Source organism: Triturus cristatus, chromosome 6, assembly GCF_964204655.1.
Source record: "Triturus cristatus chromosome 6, aTriCri1.1, whole genome shotgun sequence".
NCBI lineage: Eukaryota > Metazoa > Chordata > Amphibia > Caudata > Salamandridae > Triturus > Triturus cristatus.
The window spans coordinates 1071408422-1071430470 of NC_140589.1; the positions used below are offsets into that span (position 1 = coordinate 1071408422).

At 48.3% G+C, this 22049-nt stretch overlaps 1 protein-coding gene across 1 annotated transcript in view; it reads right to left on the reverse strand.

Moving 5' to 3' along the window:
* DYNLT2 (dynein light chain Tctex-type 2) overlaps nucleotides 1-22049 on the reverse strand; it is a 275307-nt gene that overhangs the window by 148074 nt on the left and 105184 nt on the right. Inside the window, exon 2 of the mRNA XM_085609781.1 lies at nucleotides 9874-10032. Within this exon, the coding sequence (XP_085465907.1) occupies nucleotides 9874-10032 (159 nt within the window). The remainder of the gene's footprint in view (nucleotides 1-9873; nucleotides 10033-22049) is intronic.

Here is a 22049-nt window from a genome sequence, read left to right on the forward strand (position 1 = left end):
CAGGGGACACACCCGAAGACTTCGAGTTCTTCCTGTTTCAGACCACAGAAACACAGAATCTTCTAGGTGAAGTCAAAGATCGTATTTATTGGCTGCAGACCAATCACAGGTATCCGAGAAGTACAACACAATGTATGTTCTCAGGAGACTGCTCCCAACCAAAAACCAGTCTTTTCTTATATACAGAATATTACGCTCTGGGCAACACCGCCCCTATTTTACAAGTGATCGTTCACATATTTTCGCTTCAAAGAAAGAGCACAGTCATGATGATAATCCCACATTTCAGCTCGGTGAGCACATAATTATTTACCCAGCGAGGCTCAGAACCCTCATCAGATATCAGCAGACCCCAATAAAACGGACACCTCCTCCTCGTAAAACAAGCCATAAAGTAGGAAATAGGGTCAGGTGTGAAAGAGATTAGTCGGGGTTCGTGTGGGATGCACGACTTTATGATGTGTTGGGCCCTGATGCTAATCCCATAAGGCCGCAGTAAAAGGAACCGGCCGGGCAGGACTGACCTCGGGCAGCGGAGTCAGTTTGCACAGGTCACAAAGAAGTCAAAGAAAGATTGTGTGTCCTTTAGGCCTAGGCATGGCCTCAATGCGCAGCCTATGTGAGGGCAACCACAAAATGGTTACTGTTTTAAAATGGAACCCGAGGGTTTAATATGTAGTATTGCATACACGGTGAGTTCATCGGGGAAACGTGACGAAAACACTCATACATACCGCATTAGTCATTTGCGGTTCACTGATACCAAAATCGGCATGGTGGGACCATGCCTCCAACATGGTTCCGAAATTTACAGTACCACAAGACTATACGGTGCTGGGCATTGAAAAACTAGAGAAATTACCATTCACAGTGGCAGAAAAACCAGCTACCGAGTGGATAATACATGGTAAGATTACTCTGCCTGTTATGACTTTCCATTTTAAGTATTGCCTAAAAAATATACCAGCAGGCAAATATGAAAGGTTGGGTAAAGTATACATCAAGACATCCTGGAATTTACCTTACACACATAGATGTTGGAGTGGGGGACGTGAAGTGTTTCTTAGCGGTGAAAACTGTGAACACGCACTCTTTTGTCAGGATATTAACTTACACGGAGCCTGTGATGGTTCCACTACAAACTTATCCTGCCACCTGCACGGTTCACCGGCAGCAGTGATTCATCCAATCTTTGGTCAACTTTCAAATGGGAGTTACATTATGTTGAATGATCACAGCTGCTGTGGCATGCTGCCAGGTATCCCATATCTAGTAACGGTTGCATCCAGGGTCACTTGCTGTATGCAAGTCTTGTTTCCACAAATAGACATAGTAAGGGAGTCGCCTTTATGGCCTTCACTGAATATCTCTTCTATTCGAATTGATACTCTAAGCAGAATGAAAGCCATTCTTTTACACAAAACTGTGCCTTTGACCTCGGCCAAAGAAACCTATGACCTCCAAGTCGCAAGGACTTCAGCAGAGATACATACCCTTTTGTATACAAACTGCCCTGTGCATTTCGCAGAAATGTTAGGTCGTATCTTAAACATGTCTGATACGAGCGGTATTGTACATGTATTTAAGACCATGTGTGCAGGACTGTTAGCACCTTTTCAAGCAGTCCTTGGAATTTTTCCAAACTTCATGCACTCTGTGTTTGGCGGACTGCAGCTCCTTTTAGCACTCGTTGCAGGGATACTCTTTTTTCTCCTACTGCTACTATATGGCAAGCCAAATCACCAGCGACACCCAGTTCGCCATGGAAAGAACTCTATTGGAGATGAGGTGTCGTGAGCGCATCGTCCAAATTCTGGGTTTACCTCGCCTACGAGAATTAAGCACGACTTGGTTCCTGTCATTCAGACCAATCTGGCAAGATTGCATCTTACCTGTTCTATGCTGCCTGCTATGCGGTGAAGAATGCGTGCTGGACATTTGTCTGACACTCCGATCAGTCCTGCCTACGGATATCGATACGCTGCTGGACCCAATAACGGCCCATGCTATGTGTTGTCCCCAGCGGCTACCAATCCCGATAGCGGCATTCATTGAGATCTCACAGACGCAACATGCTACTGCTGAGGTACGAGAGGAAACACCAGGCGCACAGGTAACATCCATTCCGGACATTGCTGATACTTCCTATGCTGAAGGCGATGGTTCGCATCTCTGTGCTGTTGATCTTCTACACGAGGTATTCCAACTCTCACCCACAACGGTAGACGACTTGTTGTCTACAAGTTTTGAAAATGTTATGTTTTCTCCATCCCCACAAACTGACTTTTGATTCAAGCACACAGTGTTCCGGAGAGACTCTGAATTTGGCCTACATTCTTTTTCAAACATGCTACTGACTTTGGAACCTTTTTTCCCATGATATATTTTTTTTTCCAAATTTGTATTTTTTGCATTTTTTGGCACAGTAATCTGCTTATAGTAGAACTATTCATAGAGAACAGAATTATTTGATAACACTTCCAGGGACAGTATGCCACCTTGTCATGTAAAACAATTTGACTTATGTAGCCTGATATAAAATGGTTTTGGCCCTTTTTTCTTCTGTATTTACAAGCCATTTCATCACATGTATATATTTTGGTTCATTCATTTAGCATTCCAATGTAATCCTATGCTTAGAATGGAACATTGACTTTAATATGTACAACACTTTATGCATAGCAATGGTTTTGTAACGTATCTTTTAGAACATATGTTTTAGATATGTTTTATCGTATTTTAGCAAACCCATGCGATACTCTGTTTTAAGATATGTTTAGAACGTTTAGGATTTAGTAACGTCGTTCATACGAAACTGGAGTGGGTATTGTGTGCAGATTTAGGTTCCGTATATAGGTTTCCCGATTTATGCCCTTATATAGATACAATTCACATTGCCCTAATTTGGACATAGAAATCCAGCCCTTATTTAGACATTGTACGTACAAACCAAATACAGACATGGCCACCTACATCCATCCATCCACGTCACAACGAATTCTTGGAAAACCAGACCTTTAAGCCTTTAGGGATTTCCCTCAGCTTCAATATTGATTTCTCCAAGAATTCATTAGGAAGCATGAACATCTATTCCTTAGGGGTTCATTCATGACGTTCCTCTGCCCGACTGTCAATACTGGCATTCCTAGACACCTTCAAGGTATAAATATACCAGCACTTGCCTTGGCAAAGTGCGGTTCCCAGAGGATTCGATCCAACCCAGACTACGCGGTTCGCCACGGCAAGTTCGGAAGGAGATCGAGTTCCAGCCTGATGCACTGACCTGATGCTGCCAGCCTCCTCACAGAGAATCCAGCTCCAGTGCTCTCTGACTTCCCTTGCGGGGGGTTAGACTATCGTGTCCAGAAAATAGATTTCAACCTCTCTCATTCTCAGTTATGGAGCTGACTTAAACTTAAAGAAACTTTTGGCAACTCTTGGCTAAACTAAAATATAGCTAGCAATACTTTAGAAACAGCACCTACTTCAAACCTCGTACTGCACTTAGGTTAGGTACACTGGGGTAGAACAATTTAGAAGCATCAGATGAGTATCACACTTTAGCATTATGTTATTTATGTATGTATTTTGATTTATATATGTCATATCTACAAACCATGCTATTGCAGTATTATTTTATCTTACTGCTAACCTCATACATATTGTACATCACAGTTTGCTATTGCAGTATTATTTTATCTTACTGCTAACCTCATAGATATTGTACATCACAGTTTGTCTTACGATTGTAGCAATTCATATCTCTTGCATGAGAAATAAGACTGTTCAATAAACCCTTTTATTGAAACGCCCGTCTCCCTATTTCGCTGCAACTCTGTAGAAACGAAGCATGCACGATTGCCTGAGTGAAACTGTTATCTATTGTTTCCACGATTCTGAGACTGTTCCGATTCTAAAGGGAAACAAAGTTGTCATGTTTATGCGGTTGTCAGAGACTAATCCCTTCTTGTATATTCGAGAAGTTTCTAGTGACCTCTGAGTTAGTTGGCACACACAAGTAATTAAGTTTAATATACTCGATAGAGACATACTGACCTTAGTCCTATGTCAAATCTATAGGGTATGTCATTCCAATGCGCAGAGCCTATCAGGGATATAGGAACAACATTACATTATGACCAGTACTGGGGTGACATAAAACAGTTCTTATGAACAATGTAATCCCTGGCAGCCCTCTAACCCACCCTATGTTGCACCTCAGACAAAAGGTCAGATTCCTTTTTTGGGGCAAGTACAATGAAGAGGTTGAGACAAAAGAGAAGCACAGCAATCAATAGAAATTGTAGAACAACTTCCCAAGGTCACGCGGAACAAAGTGAAGACCAAATAAGGGAAATAATACTGGTACAAAACCTCAGTAGTGTAATGCCAACATGGAATTTCCAAGTTCTTAATGAAGGACTGGGTTTCACCTCTATGAAGTGGTACGACCTGGAGCTGGTACTGGAGATTTTAGAAGCACAAAACATAAAAAGATACAAAAAATATATGTCAAAAGTACAGTGACAGGCATTGGAATCTCTAAAGAATCACCAGACAAGTTACTTACCTTCAGTAACGCGTTATGTGGTAGAAATGTGATCTAGCCGCAGGTTCCTTACCTTTGAAGTTCCCAGGCGTCATACTGGATGATATGGAAGATTTTTCTTCCAGCAATACCCCTGCGTGTCACTAGGTGGCGTCGATCGACTCCGCGTGATATCGTCCACACTGTAAGGGACATCCCCATCACCTATATAGGCACCACCTCAGTGCGCTGACGCCAGTTGCTTTATTCGACTTTCCATGCCAGAAACGTGGAGGTCTGAAGAGTACTGACAGTAGAGTTTTTTTTAAGAAACTATGGCCAGGAAAGGGAACAGCCCTGACCATAGAAACTTGCCAGCAGCACGGGGACGATGGGTGGGATGGTAAGGAATCTGCAGGTAGATCAAGTCTCTACCAGATAAGGCGTTACCGAAGGTAAGTAACTTGTATATCTCATACAGACATCTAGACGCAGATTCCTCACCTTTGAAAAGATACCCATGCAAGGTCATCACTGGAGGAGGGACTGCAGTCAAATTTACACTAGAAAAACCTGCAGGACTGAACAGCCAAAATGACTATCCAGGTAGTACTGTTTGATAAATGTGTGAAGGGATGCCCACGTTGTTACCTGACAGATGTCTAGGACTGGGACTCCACATTGCAAAGTCATGGTAGCAGCCTTAACATAAGCCCTTAAGCCTTCAGGAGCCTGCTTCTTCACCAGAGCATAGCAAATTAAGCTCCCACTGCGGCAGATGGAAAGGGGCAGGAGGGAACATATGTTCAAGGCCTTTCAGGAATGTATGTACAATTGGTGTTATAAACAAAGAGGGTTTGCCTGGAAGCCTAAGGAAGGCAGACAAAGCCGAAAGACACCCTTTCAAGGTGCCCATAGCAGAGCCCTGCTAGGCAAGGGACAAAATAAAAAGCAAAATATCAGGAAAGCAGAAAGAGGGCCAATAGGCTATTCTGTACAATATATTACAAATTTGTTCCACCGGCAGGCGTATGCTGTCTTAGTGGAGAAACGATTGGCTGCCGGAATGCCATTGCAGACTTTGAGAGGAAGGTTGAAAGCTATCAGTTGCCACTGCTCAATCAATCTCCACTCAAAAAGGTGCATCCTGATTGGAGGATTGAGGATTGATGCTCATTTGCAGAAGCTTGGGATATAAGACTCTCCATGCCTAGTCCAGAGCCACAAGGATGAGTTGGGCCTGTACGTTCCTGATCTTCTTGAGAACTCTAGGCAGGAGTGGTATGAACGGAAAGGCATACAGGAGGCCTGAGATCCACTCGAAATGAAAAGCATCTCTGAGCGAGAACACCTTCGAAACTCTAGAGCACAAAAATTATGACATTACATGTTCTCTGTGCAGGCAAAAAGATCTAACCAAGGCTCTCCTCACTGCTGAAAGAGACTTTGAGACACCTCCGGATGGAGTCGCCACTGGTGATCCACTAGGCAGTCTGAGTTTGTCCACCCTAGCATTCAGGATGCCTCTTGACAAAGAGTCTATGACCTCAGTCTGCGCTGTTTGTTGCAGTACCACATGCCAGTGGTGTTGTCTGTGAACACTTAAATTAGCCTTCCGTTAATCAAGGGTAGAAAGGCTTTTAATGCCAATCGGATCGATCGGAGCGCCAGCATGTTGATGTCGAGTCTGGATTCCGCTGGAGACCAGAGTCCTCTGACCTCCACCTCTCCCAGATGGCCAAGCCATCCCAGAAGTGATGCATATGTCCCTGCTGTGAGATCCGATTGGGTAAGGGAGAGGGTTCTGTCTCTGCTCTACTCGAGATTCGTTAGCCACTATTGCAGCTCTTGTACAGTTTCTGCCGAGATCTGGACTATGTTGTAAAGATTCCTGTGATACTGCGTCCTCTGGAACTTCAGAGCCCACTGCAGTGCCCGCATATGCCACCTGGAATGTGTCACTAGCAGGTTGCAGGAGACCATGAGGCCAAGTAGCCTCAGAGTCATACTCACCAAAATCCAGGATAGAGTCTGAATATCCTAGACTCGCCATTCTAGAGGATAGACACAAAACTGCACTGTGTCCAGAACAATTGCAATGAAAGGGAGCGTCAGACAGAGAGTTGGGTGTGACTTTGGCATGTTGATAGTGAAGCCCAGCAAATGTAGGAGGTTCGGCGTTGTCTGGAGGTGGGAGACGATAGCTTGGGGTGAGCCCACCTTTCAGCAGCCAGTCATCAAGATAGGGAAAACTGGCACGCCTAATTTGTGCAGATGAGATGCAGCCACTGTCATCATCTTGATGAACACCCAAGGGGTGTTAGTAAGGCCAAAAGGGAGCACAGTGAACTGAAAATGCTTTTGGCCTACATTACACCGCAGGTAGCACCGATGGGCAGGCAGGATGGGAATGTGGAAACAGGCATCCTGCAAGTCTAACCCTACGATCCAGTCTCCTGGGTTCAGGGCAGACAGGACCAGAGCTAGTGTGAGCGTCTTACATTTTTCCTTTTTGAGGAAGTAGTTGAGGGCTCCTAGGTCTAGGATAGCACAAAGACCATTATCAGCTTTCAGGACCAGAAAGTAGCCAGAATAGCAACTCCAGCCTACTTCTTGCTCCGAAACCCTATCAATGGCTCCCTTGGACAAAAAAGTCCTGACTTCCTCCCAGAGCAACAGTAAATGATCATCCACCAGCTGGCTGTAGGATAGAGGCATGGAGAGAGGGGTGATCTCGAAGGAGAGGGAGTAGCCCCTTGGGACTCTCTGGAGGACCCACCTGTCTGATGTGATGGTCTGCCAGTGGTGGAGGTGGTGGCTGATCCTGCCACAAATTGAACGCCTATGGTCTGGAAGGGCGAGACTAGGATGTTTTGGGGGCTGAAGCTGCCTCTGGCTGCCCGACCCATGTGGTCGGAATGAACTACGGCCGTGCAGGGTTGCTGAACTTGTGTGGCTCAGTGGCTGGAGTGTGGCAAGCGAGGCTGTACGCCCCTTCCGTAGCCATGTGAAAGGCAAACGGGATGTGCGGCCACTGAGATGCCTAAGGACTTGGCTGTAGCCTGTGAGTCCTTAAAGCACTCCAGCACCGTATCTGCCTGGTCTCTGAAGAGGCAAGTGCCATCAAAGGGCATGTCCATGAGCGAGGCCTGGACAGCCCCCAAAAGCCATATGTTCTCAGCCAGGAATGGTGTTTGACAGCCACCATAGAAGAAATCGCTCTGTCTAGCGAGTTAATCCTTTTAGACCACATCGAATAGTAAACTTTGCATCATCTCTCCCATCTGATACTGTTTGAGAAAGGCCCGGGCCTTCTCTGGGACCTGTGGCAGAACTTGCGCAACCGTTTCCCACAGAGTGTAGGAATAACGGTGTTCACTGACTGAGATACAAGGCTAGCTGAAGAAAACATTTTCTTGCCTCAACTATCCAGCCTCTTGGATTCTCTATCTGGAGGAGCGGAAGGATATGCATCCTGGGACTTAGATGCTTGGACTACCAAACTCCCTGGGGTAGGCTGGATAGAGAGGAAATTTGGGTCAGCCAAAGCAGGGCGGTGGCGGCGAGCAATCATCCTATTCACAGGACCTCTGTTGATGGGCTTAGACCAGGTTCCCAGTAGGACCTCCGTGAAGGCTTCATTAAACAGGAGTAAGTGTTTCAAGGAGGAAGCTCCTGGCTGCAGCACTTGAGTCAAGATGTTAGTCTTGACCGCCACTGAAGGAAGCTGAAGACCAAGGACCTTAGCCACCCTTCACACCACCATAGCATATGACGCTCCCTCCTCTAAAGCCATAGTAGGTGGAGAAAGCATGCTAGTAACTGGCATCACCCGATTCCTCATATCAGTCCATTTCCTCATCAGGCTGGTCTTCTAAAGGGTTTAGCGACCCCTCCCAATCTTTTCCCACTCCTAGCCCTTCAGAATACGTCTCAGGATACGACCTAGGACCTGTAGGTCCTGTCGGCACCAGAATCAGAGTCTGGTGACATAGTACCGGCTCTGGGTCACAGGAGATCAGAATGGGGCTGACACTGCTGGTGGGCGCTGCCAGAACCATCGGGCCGGCTTCGGGGAAGGTCACAGTAGCAGGACGAGTGCCGATCTGGATCTATGTCCCAATCTATGGGGGAGCATCGGAGCCATGGCCAGAGCCACCAGTGCAGAGCCTGATATAGCCCCCTCTGACCCTGTGGGGCCCGAAGACATGCCAGAGGCGTCAAGCCACCCAAAAATGAGGCTCATGGCCTCATGAAATTCTCTTAGTTGGGCAGGGGTTGCACCAGCTCCAAGAATATCAGGGAGGTATGGAGCGGAAAGAGGTGCAGGTTCCATAGAACAAGGCCTTGAACACCAAGGCTCCTCCGTTGTGTCGGCTGTCGAATGGGGAGAAGTCGATGCTTTGACTTCTTGGGCTTTTTGTGCCTCTTGCCTGAATGTCCAAATGATTTCGAGTGGGACAAAGAGGACTTGGGACTCCTGGTGCAGTGCCGGGACCTTTCTCTCTACCAGGACTGTGGCCTCTGAGGAGTTGAGTGATGCGGTGTTGCCTGTCGGATTGCAAGCAGCTTTAGGGACTGCTCCCTCAAAGCCTTTGGATCCATAGCCAGAGAGTCTGAGCATGACTTTGAGTTGTTGTTGAGCTCCAGACACCAGATACAAAACCAAATGTGGGTCTCTCACTGACATTGCGCGGTGACAAGTGCTGCACGGTTCAAACCCTGACGTCTTTCGAGACATGGTAACCTACACACCAAAAAAAAGGGCCGACACAATGTCTAAAAATCCTGCTAAAAAGTAACAGAGGGTAGCTCCCTTTACAGGTTAGCGCTTGACTGGGGCAAAAGAAAAGATCTGATGTCGGCGCCGAAATAGGTAACGTGAACGTCACTTCCAGCAATATCACAAGGAGCCGACGGACACCACCTACCGGCGTGCAGGGGCATTGCTCGATAAAAAATCTTCCAGATCCAGTTTGACACCTGGAAAATTCAAAGGCAAGGAAGCTGAAGCTAGATGGCTCTATCAGTTAGGAGATAATAATAAAACCAGCATATAAAAGTGAGGCAGTTGTCCTGCTCATTAAATCGGATTATAGGCAAGAATAACCACTCATAAGCAACGAGACACGTTACAAGATACTCCCAAAAACTCGGACGAATAAAATCAAATATGAAATAGGGAACCTCGTGACTGAGGCAGTGATAGCAGGTTGGTTATCCACACAGGAAAGTGAATTCTTCATCACTTGTGCACCTAGGATTCCCTACTTTTACGTTTATTACTCAACACTTTTCATGTGAAATAGTTTTAAATATTTGTATTACATATCTGAACTACTCACATTTAATCCCTGTCCTTTGTTTTCAACTATCAGTACTCTAACAATGTACTTGTAGCGATCAAAGCCCATCTCCTTCACAGCTGCCAGTATTTCACTTGCCAATGAAACAGACATGGGGCCATATATCTCGGGGTCGTAATTAATTGTTGTAACTCTATCCTAGAAACAGAAATAAAGCAAATGTCATTTTTATGTAGAGCTAACATATCACTGCACTGCAGCTTCAAAGAGCTGAAACACATAAGCCTGAATTAATTCAAAATACAATAAAAAATGCAAACAATCACAATACATAAAAACCATTGTGCAAGAAGTATCACCTTGTAGTATCTGATCTGCCCTCCCACCACTATTTCAATTCAGAAAGATGAAAAAAGCGACCTTTTGCAGACGCCAGCTTGTAGCTTCACTGAGGGCTGATGAAACAATAGTGTGATGCTGAGTTATGTACTATAATAAAAGATGTAAATGCCTCCAGAAATCAAGGAGGAACACATCTAAAAAGAGGAAAAGTTTAAAAACTGAAAAAAACCTTTCACAAATTCTAAAGAAAATTGCAATCAAAATATAAACAAATTCAACCACCGGGCAACAGTCACAACCCTATGGACGTCATTTAGGAGTCGCCAGTGGCCGTAGCTGTAACTCCTGCCCTGCCTTCACAACCCCTGGCCTCAGAAGTAGCAACTAAGTGCCAAGAAGACAAGGGCAGCTCACCCTTCTGGGCATCGATGCTCCACCTTGGTTTTCTGCCCAATAACAAAAAAGAATACTCCATTATAAAAAAAGTTTAAAAAAAGGAACACCAGGAGCTGGACCGGAACCACTAGTGGAAGGTGAAGTAAGTAAAAATCTTTTTTAAATGTATGTTCTGCACATGCTTGTAGATGAGAGTGCGTTTGTGTTTGAGAGAAGGAGTATGTTTTTAAATCTGTGCCTGTATGAGTGAGCGTATGTGTAAGAGGCAGTGACAGGTAGTGAGGAGTGTCATTGATTGAGGGTGAGTGCAAATAATGGAGAGTACGAGTAACTGCAAGTGAGTGAGAGTGGGTGAGTGAGAACGAATAAGAATGAGTGTGAGCGAATGAGACTGATTGACAGTGAGTAAGTGTAACAGTGAGTGACAATGAGTGAATCAGAGTGAATGAGAATGAGGGAGAATAACAGTGAGTGCACATGAGTGAAAACGTAAGAGTGAGAATTAGAGTGAATGTGAGTGAGAATGAGGAAGTGAGAGGGAGCGCAAGTATGACTGAGTCAGAGTAAGAATGAGTGAAAGTGAGAGCAAGAGAAAGTGCAAATGAATGAGAGAAAATGAAGGAGTGTGAGTGAATGTAAGTGAGCATGAATGAGAAGGTGGTGCAATGCTTGCAAGTCTGCTGTTTGCCCTCTAATGGCACCCGTGGCAAAATACTGCTGTTGGCATACTGGAGGGAGTTGTTAGCGTGGCCGGAACCTGTGAAAAATTACTAGCACTGGTACAAGAATTAGGTAACCCTTGGCATAATGGACACCTTTGATAAATACTGGTACTGGTGTACTGGAGACAATTCTTTGCATACAGGTCACCCATGGAAAAATACTGGCACTCTCAGACTTCAGTACATTCTTGGCATACGGAGCACCAATGGCAAAAGACTAACACTAGCTCATTAGAGGTACAGTAGAAGGCTGGCTCAGTACATAGTGTCCACCTATGGTGAGGCACTGTGCACTGAGTCCAGGCAAACCTTAGTTTGATAGGTCCCTAAAAACCACAGCTCTCAAGGGGTAGCTGTGGAGATCAGCTAAGGCTTATTCGGGAGGGTGTAAAGTGGGTACAATTACCACAGAGTCAGTCAGCAAGCTTACACATAAGAAAGAACCGCACCAAGTGAGTATGAAAATACTTTGTATTTATTAGCACACACTAGACACTAACTTGGTATATCGCCAACCCGGAGATATCAAATACACAAAAGAACTACTTCGGAAACAGGTAAGTAGTATAGGAAAATACACTGGCCCATATGGGGGGGGGGGGCAAACCATATAATAAAATACTGGAATGTGAAATGGTTACCAAAACAGGACTAATACTCTGGGAAGGAGGACCCCAATGGAAGGATGGTCCACCCAAGGTGAGTAGCCAGGGACCCCATGACACCCGGGTGCAGAGTGGTTACACAAGGTAAATCAAGGTTGTATTTTTACGGTTCTAGGACCCTTCCCAAAGGACCCCGAAGGAGCCATTTGGATCAAGGAAAGTTAGAGAGTCACCCCACCCGTGGATACCCAGGGAACCTGGATACCTACACCAGCTAGCCTGGATGCATAAAATTGCTATGGTGTCAGAACCCCTCATTGATGATGGAGGATTAGCAGCTATAGTCTTGTGGATCAGGCCGGTGGAATCAGGACATGGAATCCAGACAAGAAGAACCTGAAAGAAGAGGGGACAGAGTTCAAACCACCCGATGGTGACGAGGAGGCACAGGAGCACAATACCAGTCCTTGATGGAGGTTCTTGTAGTAGCATAGTGAGGATGAAGAAGCAGCAGTAGAGACCAGGTGACGATACAAGAGCGTAGAAGCTGTTCAGAAGCTATCCCACACTGGTTGATGAGTGCAGGAAGGTTAGTGGCCGGCAGGACCACCAACAAGCCTTGGCAAATGGAAACAACGGTGTTAGATTTGGGGGTCTCTAATTGGCAGAGGTAGGTACCTTTGACAAATAGGAACCCTTGCGTCTAGTCAGGGTAAGGGGGTACACTCCTAAAATAACCCCTGCTCACCCCCTTGGTAGCTTGGCACGAGCAGACAGGCTTATCTCAGAGGCAGTGTGTAAAACATTTTAGAACACATACAATAACCAAGAGACAACACTACAGATCGACACCACACAAGTTTTATATAAAAAAATAAGTATTCTTTATAAAGATTTAACACAAGACCATAAACGACAAAAATCCACAATACTGTACTTAAAATAGTAGAATTAGCTTAGTTCTCTTTAGATGTTAAAATGCGACACTTTGAGTCAATGTACCTTTGGATGCGTAACGCTGCACAAGAAAAGTGTTGCAGGAAAGGTGATGCGTCGCTTCCTGACACACAGGAACGGTGATGCATCGGTTTCTTACTTCACCTCTGTGGCGATGCGGCCCGCAACGCCGTGATGCGATGAAGATCCGGTGAAATTAAACAAAGATGGCGTCTTCTTCTTGTTGCGACACGATGCGTGCAAGCCCGATGGCCGTGCGGCGACTCAACTATTCTTCTGAGCCGCGACAGGCCCTGCGACACGCTTCTCCGATGATGCGAGACGTCTCGACTCGATGCGACAGCTGCAGCGGTGACACCCTTGTTCAGTGATGCGACGACAGTGGCTATGGCGGCAACACTCTTCTTTGATGATGCGAGAAGCTTCGGCTCGATGTGACAGCTGCAGCGGCGACACCCTCGTTCGGTGATGCGACGAAAGCGGCTGCGGTGGCAGCATACTTCTCTGGTGATGTGAGACCCTTCGACTCAATGCGACAGTTGCAGCGGTGATACCCTTGTTCAGTGATGGGACGACAGCGGCTGCGGCGGCACGCTTCTCCGGTGTTGCGAGACGTTTTGGCTCGATGCGACAGCTGCAGCGGTGACACCCTTGTTCAGTGATGCGACAGCAGCGGCTGTGGCGGTGACACGCTTCTTCGATGTTGCGAGACGTTTCTTTATGATGCGATGCGACAGCTACAGCGGCGACACCCTTGTTCAGTGATGCAACGGTAGCAGCTGCGGCAGCGACACGCTCCTTCTTCATGAGTCGTGCTTCCAGCTCCTTGCGACACGCAGTCCCTCAGAAGGCCCCAATACAGCTGCAGGCACTTCCACAGGACTCTGGGGAGCTGGTGGTTGAAGTCTGTTGTCCCTGAGACTTCAGTAGAAGGCAAGCTATTTTCTCAAGCCCTTGGAGATCCTTCACAAGTTGAATAAAGTACAGACAAAGTTCCTTTCTCCTTTCTTTGGCAGTCGGGCAACCACTGCAGGCCAATCCCCCAAGCAGCACTTCTGCTTAGGGATAGTCTCTCCTCAGTCTCTCTGGTTCCTCTCCTCAGCAAAGGTTTCTTCTTGTTTCCCAAAGTGCTCTAAAGTTCTTGGGTTTGGGTCCCAATATGTATACCCAGTTTCTCTTTGTTCTCTGAAGGAAGAGAGGCCTTTGCCAAGTCCAAACCAGTTCTGGTGAGTCCCGGAGCACATTGTTGACAAGACTCCTTCTTTCCTTTCAAGTGCAGGGCAGCCAGAGACAATAAGACGCACCACAGGAGGTGGAGCCAGCATTGTGGAGGGAAGGCACAGCCCTATTCAGGTCCCAGGTGCAACTCCTCCCACCCATCTGCATGGAGATCTCTCTATTCAGCCCTGGCTGCCTCACCCTGTCTCCTGGAATTTTCCCAGCCCCTGTCACTCAAACTCCAGAGAAGGAATACACAACCTAGCAGAGGCAGGCTTGGACAGTTAAGCAAGAAAATACCTACTTTTTAAAAGTGGTATTTTCAAACACAGAATGTTAAAACCAACTTCACTAAAAGATGTATTTTATCATTCTGAGTTCAGGCATACTAAACTCAGATTTCTACCATGTTCCCTGAGTCAGTTAGGATTATAAGATATAATAATCAAACTGCCCATTCTGGCCTATGGGGAACAGGTAGCCTTGCAATAGTGAAAAACGAAAATGGCTGTAATTCACTAATAGGACATGCCACACACACCATAGCTTGTCCTACCTTATAGTTACAATGCACCCTGCCCTTGGGCCTACCATAGGGGTGTCTGATATGAAGAAAAGGGAAGGTTTACGGACTGGCAAGTGGGTGCCCAGTCAGCATGGCAGTACCAGACTGCACACAGGCTCTGCAATGGCGGGCCTTAGACACACTTTTACAGGCTGCTTCTGTGGGTGGCACAACCAGTGCTGAAAACCCACCAGCAGCATTTGGATTACCAGCCCTGGGCACTCCTGGTGCACTGTACTAGGGTCTGACAGGTAAACCAACCCAGCCAATCATGGAATCACTAATCCACACAACAATTTACAATAGGGAGCACTTGCACTGTGGCACTGGACAGCAGTGGCGCAGTGCCCAAAGCATCTAACACCAGCAAAAACACATAAGGCAACAGCAAAAAATGGAAGGGAGACCCACGCCAAGGTGCCAGGTCTAACACGTGTCCCCTTCAGCTGAAATGTGGGGAGAAAATCTGGACAGACCATCAGCATTGGCGTGTTCTGTACCAGGGCGGGGCTCCAGCGTGAAATCCATCCCCTGTAAGGAAATGGACCACCTCAACAGCTTTGGATTATCACCCCTCATCTGCATCAACCATCTGAGGGGCCTGTGGTCTGTCTGAACCCAGAAATGAGTCCCAAACAGGTATGGTCTCAGCTTCTTCAGTGCCCAGAACACAGCAAATGCCTCACGCTCAATTGCACTTCACCTCTGTTCCCGTGGAAGTAACCGCCTACTGATGAAGGCTACGGGTTGATCTAGGCCCTCCTCATTCATCTGTGACAAAACAGCCCCCACACCATGCTCTGAAGCGTCTTTTTGTACTATGAATTCTCTGGAGAACTTGGGTGCCAGGAGCACGGGCACCGTGCACATAGCAGTTTTTAGGGCCTCAAAAGCTTTCTGACATGTGTCAGTCCAAATCACTTTCTTGGGCTGCTTCCTGGAAGTCAGCTCAGTCAAGGGGGCAACAATACTGCCATACCCCTTGACAAACCTCCTGTAATACCCTGTGAATCCGAAAAAGGCTCTCACCTCTGTCTGGGTTTTTGGGGGTTCCCAAGTCAGGATGGTTTCAATCTAGGGCTTTAGGGGCACCACCTGGCCGCTCCCAACCTGGTGTCCCAAGTACATCACGGAACCCTGCCCGATCTGGCACTTACTCGCCTTGATCGTGAGGCCTGTCCTCCGCAGCACCATCAACACTTCGCAGAGGTGGCGCAGACGTTCTTCCCAACTGGTGCTGAACACCACAATGTCATCCAGGTAGGCGGCACTGAACTCTTCCAGTCCAGCCAACACCTGGTTGACCAACCTCTGAAAGGTGGCAGGGGCATTCTTCATCCCAAAGGGCATAACCCAGAACTGGTAGTGCCCATCTGGTGTGGAGAATGCTGACCTCTCTCTTACCCCATCAGTCAAGGCGATCTGCCAGTGCCCAGACGTTAAGTCAAACGTGCTGAGGTACCGGGCAGCCCCTAACCGATCTATGAGCTCATCAGCTCTGGGGATGGGGTGCGTGTCAGTTCTGGTGACTGAATTGAGCCCTCGGTAGTCCACACAGAACCGGAGTTCTGGTGTGGCACCCGGTGCGGCAGCCTTTGTGACCAAGACCACTGGGCTGGCCCAAGGACTGTTAGAGGACTCAATCACCCCTAACGCAAGCATCTTGGAGACCTCCTCCTTGATGCAAGCTCTCACCCTGTCAGTCACCCTGTAAGTTTTGTGCTTCACAGGTGTACTATCCCCAGTGTCCACATCATGGACGCACCAATCAGTGACAATGGGAATCAGGTAGAACAGATCAGAAAACTGTCCCAGCAACTGGCGGCAGTCATTCTGTTGCTCAGGGGTCAGGGTGGAAGAGAGGTTGACACCATTCCCTGACCCATCTTGCTCTGTCGCTGACAGGAGGTCAGGAAGAGTCTCAGTCTCCTCCTCCATTCCAGCATCTGCCACTAAGAGCATGCCCACTTGGGACCTCTCCAAGTGGGGCTTCAGGCGGTTGCCAAGCAGGACCCTCAAGGGGTTCCTGGGAGACCGCAAGTCCACCAAGTAGGTAACAGGACTTTTGCGCTCCACAACCACAAATGGTCCGGTCCAATTATCCTGGAGCGCGCAGGGCTCCTCTGGGGCCATGGCCCACACTTTCTGACCAGGCTGAAGCTCTACCAGAGTGGCATTCTGGTCGTACCACTGCTTCATCTCCTCCTGGCTGGCTTCCAGATTCCCCTATGCGAGTTGCCTGAAACGCCTAGTCTTGTTTCTGAAGGCCAGCATGTAGCTATATACATCCTGGAGAGGTTTCCGGGGAGATTGCTCCCAGCCTTCCTTTACCAGATCAGAGGTCCTCTCACTGGGTGACCATAGAGAAGCTGAAAGGGACTGAACTTTAGAGATTTCTGTGGCACCTCACGGTATGCAAAGAGTAGGCATGGTAAAAGGACGTCCCACTTATGCCTCATATGTTCCTCAAGACCCATAATCATGCCTTTCAGCGTTCGGTTGAACCTTTCAACCAACCCATTTCCTTGGGGGTGGTAAGGAGTGGTAAACTTGTAGGTTACCCCACACTCCTGCCACAGGGACTTCATATACTTTGAAATGAATTTGGTTCCCCGGTCAGACACTACCTTTCTAGGGAATCCTACTCGTGAGAAAATTCCCATCAGTGCTCGTCCCACCACGGGTGCCATCACTGTCCTCAGAGGTATAGCTTCCGGGTACCGGGTGGCATGGTCCACCAAGACCAGGATGAACCTGTTGCCCATGGCTGTCTTGGGGTCCAGTGGCCCCACAATGTCAACACCCACCCATTCAAAGGGGGTGCTGACCACAGGGAATGGCTGGAGAGGAGCCTTTTGCTTCCACCCACTCTTTCCACTTGCCTGGCAAGTCTGACATGTCCTGCAGTGAGTGTCTGAACTCCTGCACATTTGGGGCCAATAAAAGTGGGTGACAAGCCTCTTAAAGGTCTTGTCCTGCCCCAAATGTCCTGCCAACGGCACATTATGAGCCAGCCCCAGTAGGAAGGGTCTGAAGCGCTGGGGTACCACAAGCACACGGGCTGACCCAGGCTCAGCAACCTTAGACTCACTATACAGGAGACCATTATTCCAGTAGACCCAATGTGACCCAGACTGATCACCTGCTGCTTGGTCTGCAGCCTGCTGCCGCAGACCCACAAGAGAAGGGCATTCTTTCTGCTCCTTGCAGAACTCTTACCTGGAGGGTCCTCCTTCTTGCTGCCAAAGGGTCAGCTCAGGCAGGTCCCCTAGTTCAGCTACCTGTTCCCCTGTAGGCTCCAGGGCATCCCCCTCTTGGTCTGCCTCCTCCTGGACCGTGGGAACTTCAGGGGCTGGTTTCCCGTGCCCCCTGCCTCCTCTCTCCAAGGCAGGCACCTGGGCCCCCCCTCTCAGGCTCCAGGTCCTCTTGAGCACCCTTACTGGCTGCCATGGACTTTGTGGTTACACACGCCCAGTTAGGCAGACCCAACATCTCCAAATGAGCACTTCGCTCTACCTTCGCCCAAGGTGAGCTCTCCAGATCGTTCCCTAACAAACAGTCAACAGGCATGGCGGCCCTCACAGCTACCTTAAGAGTACCAGAGACCCCCCCCCCCATTCAAAGGGAACCTGAGCCACCTTGCAGTGGCTCTCTGTGCTGTCAGCGGCAACAACTGGGTAAAATGCATTGGGGACAACCTGCTCTTGAGACACCAGGTGACGCTTGACAGCTGTCACACTGGCTCCTGTATCTCTAAGAGCCTCCACTCTATGGCCATTGATGGTCACCCACTGCCTATATTTCTTAGTGTTGTCAGGCAGTTGGGTCCTGGAGACCACCTCACAGTCTCCTAAAGAAACAAGGGACATCTCTGTGGGACTCCACCCACCTTGGGCACCCATCTCCTCACCCAGGGCTACACTAGCCATCTGCCGGGGGGCTGAACCGGGGTGCTGTCTTTCCAAACTGGCGGCACCTGGAATCATTCGCCTTATGACCCAGGTCTCCACACTTGTAGCACTTCAGGGGGCCCCCCTTGAACAGGTGGACCTGTCGGGCCCCTGATGGTTTCTGGGGGGGAAGGCTGGGAACCTTTCCCTTGTTTTCCTTGGGTCTACTTCGGGGCCTTCCTTGGAACTCCATCTGTTTACCCTTGTCCCCCCACTCTTCTGCTGGGGACCCTGCCCACTCTTGGCTGAATCTCCCCCATGACCCTTGTGGACCCGGGTGCTCACCCAGTGGTCCGCCTCTTCAGCAAGCTTCCTAGGGTTAGTCAGCCTGCTATCAATCAGGTGCTGGCGTAGCTCTGGAAAACAATTACTTGACGTGAAATCAGGGGCGTGTCATCAAGTGAGAGGACTCCTGGCGGCTGCCCGTTCTCAGGACGCCGGATAACAGCGCGCATGTACCGCAACTACATTGCCCGTTTCCTCGGAAGAGCTTTCGTGAGGTTCCTACTTCAGAGGCCATCTGGGCCGCTATTTTTGGCCATATCCGCGCGTAGGAGCGCTATTCACTTTCTGCCCCCCACATTGGAGAGCCGGTGAGAGGTGAGAGGCTCAGCCACTGACGGATATCGCTACTTGGGCGGTTGGTTTCGTCTGCCGAAGCTACTTCTGGCCTCTGTTCTCTGGTGCCTTTGAATCCTCATTTCATTTCTGTTGGAAGTTGCTCCGGACTTTGTACTAAGTACCACGGGGGGGGGGGTGTTGGGACGGGACTGCGAGGACCAGCAGCCCTGTAACTTTGTGCAGCTGTGTACCTCTTCCCACCCTCTGCCCGTACGTACCCAATTGTGAAGGCTCACCGCTGCGCGGCCCGGGTCGGCCCGGGTCTCTTGTAGCCCATTTGAGCCCGGAGGAGATTGGACCGGGCCCCCTCTCTTTCGCCATCTTGGAAAATTGATCCCTCACCAAAAAACGTCCTGTAAGTACTGTGTCGTTACCGATTCAGAACTCTTTTTAGAAATTCTTTTTTTTGTGTGTTTGTTTTTAGAATCATGGCTGGGAAGGAGTGCAGGAACAAAGCTCCTAATGGTAATCTAACTGGCACCCTGGACAATTTCATATTGAGAGCTAACTCCGTGATTGACCAGGGCATTGTTTTGATGGAGCGTAGAGTTTCTCAGGATCTTGCTATGGCCAAAAGGGCCTCAATGGGCCATTATGAAAATGCGCGCACACCAAAGGCCACTAAGGGCTTGAACACTGATAACTCTGAAATGTCTGTGTATAACCAATCTTTAGCACAGCATTTGGATGAGTCTTCCCCCCATGGTCATTTGAGTCAGCAGGGGTCCCCTGTGACCTTGGGTGATTCTACGCCGTCCAAGACTACGGAGAGACCTAATACTCGCCAGCTCCGGGGAAAAGGCACGGGTGTGATATCGAAAAAGATGTACCCCACTGCAGGAGTCAGGAAAGCTAAACCATCTAAACCACCTAAACCACCTAAACCATCTAAACCATCTAAATGCCGCAGTAACAGCGCACAGTCAACTGGCTCCAAGGATGATGAGGGATCCGGGGCATATGCCTTGCCAGGTGCCATGCCTGATTTACCCCTACAACGAGAAAGTCCAGGGGCAGGCATAGCGCAGGGTCCGGCTGCAACTACGGATGTATCATCATCAGGGGAGGATTCTTTATGTTTGAAAATTTCTGCACTTCTGTGTGTTTCACTTCGTCCGCTGGAAGAGAGGCTTGCTCGCATTGAGAGTCAACTCTCCAAGTTTGAGCATGGTACATTTGGTATCTTAAATAGTATCGTTAATAAAGCACCAGATCGGGGCGATCGAGGTCTAATTAGTGTAACTGAAGGGGATGAGATGCATGACAAACCAGATATTTCTGCAACTTATCTAACAGATGGTAATTGTGTTGTATTACGGGGGTGCTGTCGCAGCCCCAAATCTACTGCAAATCAAACCGGGAGTGGGACCCAGGGCAGATCAGTATTTAGTCCCCAATAGTGCAGGAGTGGTCTATACTGATACGGCTAGACACGATGGGCGGGTACCGATGGATGGGGGCACGATAGAGGAACCTAGAAACAGGCCTAGAATTGATCTACCACCAGAGGTGAGCCCATACTTGGCTATTCTAACTGGGGTCCCTTAAATAAGTGCTTCGAATGTTGAGACATACAGTTCCTTGAAAAATAAAACCACCCACTGGCACTCCCCCCTTACATTACAAGTGAAATATCAATGGTTCGAAGGGTGGGATGGGTGGGTCGTACCCCAAAAAATTCAACTGGCGATTGTATATTGGTCAATTTCAGGGACCCACAGACTGCAGACTACATCTGCAACTGGAGTGTATCCAGTCCAGGTACAAAAATCGTAGCTCGCCCCCTTTCGTTTTTTTACCCCAGCAAACACTTGAGAAATCTGGATGATGGCTGGTCTTTTTTATCATACCAGCGAGGGGGTAGGGGCGGGAAGGATAGGTATGGCCACAATCTGTCAGCCCAGAGCCTTATCCCTTGTTATAATAGGTTTAGCGGCCTGGATCAGGTTGATTGACTGAACTCAACCGGGCTGGAATCTTCAGGTAAAACCTTAAGCCAGAATGATAATACTGAGGCCATTAAGGTTTCAACGGGAAGCCACTCAGCGTTAGCATTACTAAGAGCTCATCATCCGCCACAGGGGAGCAGTATGAGTAGTGATATGCTCGATACAGGGTGGACACCCCAGGTTCAGAAATCATCACTATCACTAGAAATCACCGGTGCCGTAAACCCCTTGGGGAGTGATAACACTCCTGTAGTTACGGTACGTAATAATCCTGATAATATGAAGCATATGCTTATTATGTCATGGAGCGTGGCGGGTCTCCCAAATGAATTAGCCTGTCTGGAGTGGGGCTCTTTTGTGATATATGCTTATTTCAGGAAACTTGGGCTAGGGAGGACCAATGCAGAGTAGGTTTTGCGGCCTTTAACATCGCTGCCCTCTGGGGAGGGAAGGGGCGTCCATCTGGGGGCCTTACAATCTGGGTTGGGCTACATTTAGGCTGTAAGGGTGTGTCTATCCCGACTAACTCTGTTGACATCCAGTGTGTCCTCCTGACATGGCCAACCTCTTATAAATTTGCAATCGTGAACGTTTACTCCCGCCCGAAAAGTGTGGCCAAAGAGTCTAGTACCATTGGGGAGCTGTCAATTTTTCTTGACTCCCTCAGTAATGATACACACTACATGGTGGCTGGTGACTTAAACTGTCACTTTGAGCCCTTGCGAGGGCTGAACGAGGGAGCGCTAACAGGGGAGGATGAATACTGGGGAATCCCGCTATGCCAGTCTCCCTATGTAAGGTCCTGGTCCCCACTGGCCATGCAGATCACGACCCTAACACTAAACAACTCAATTAGGGCCTGTAATGGTCGGACGCCTTCCGATATAACC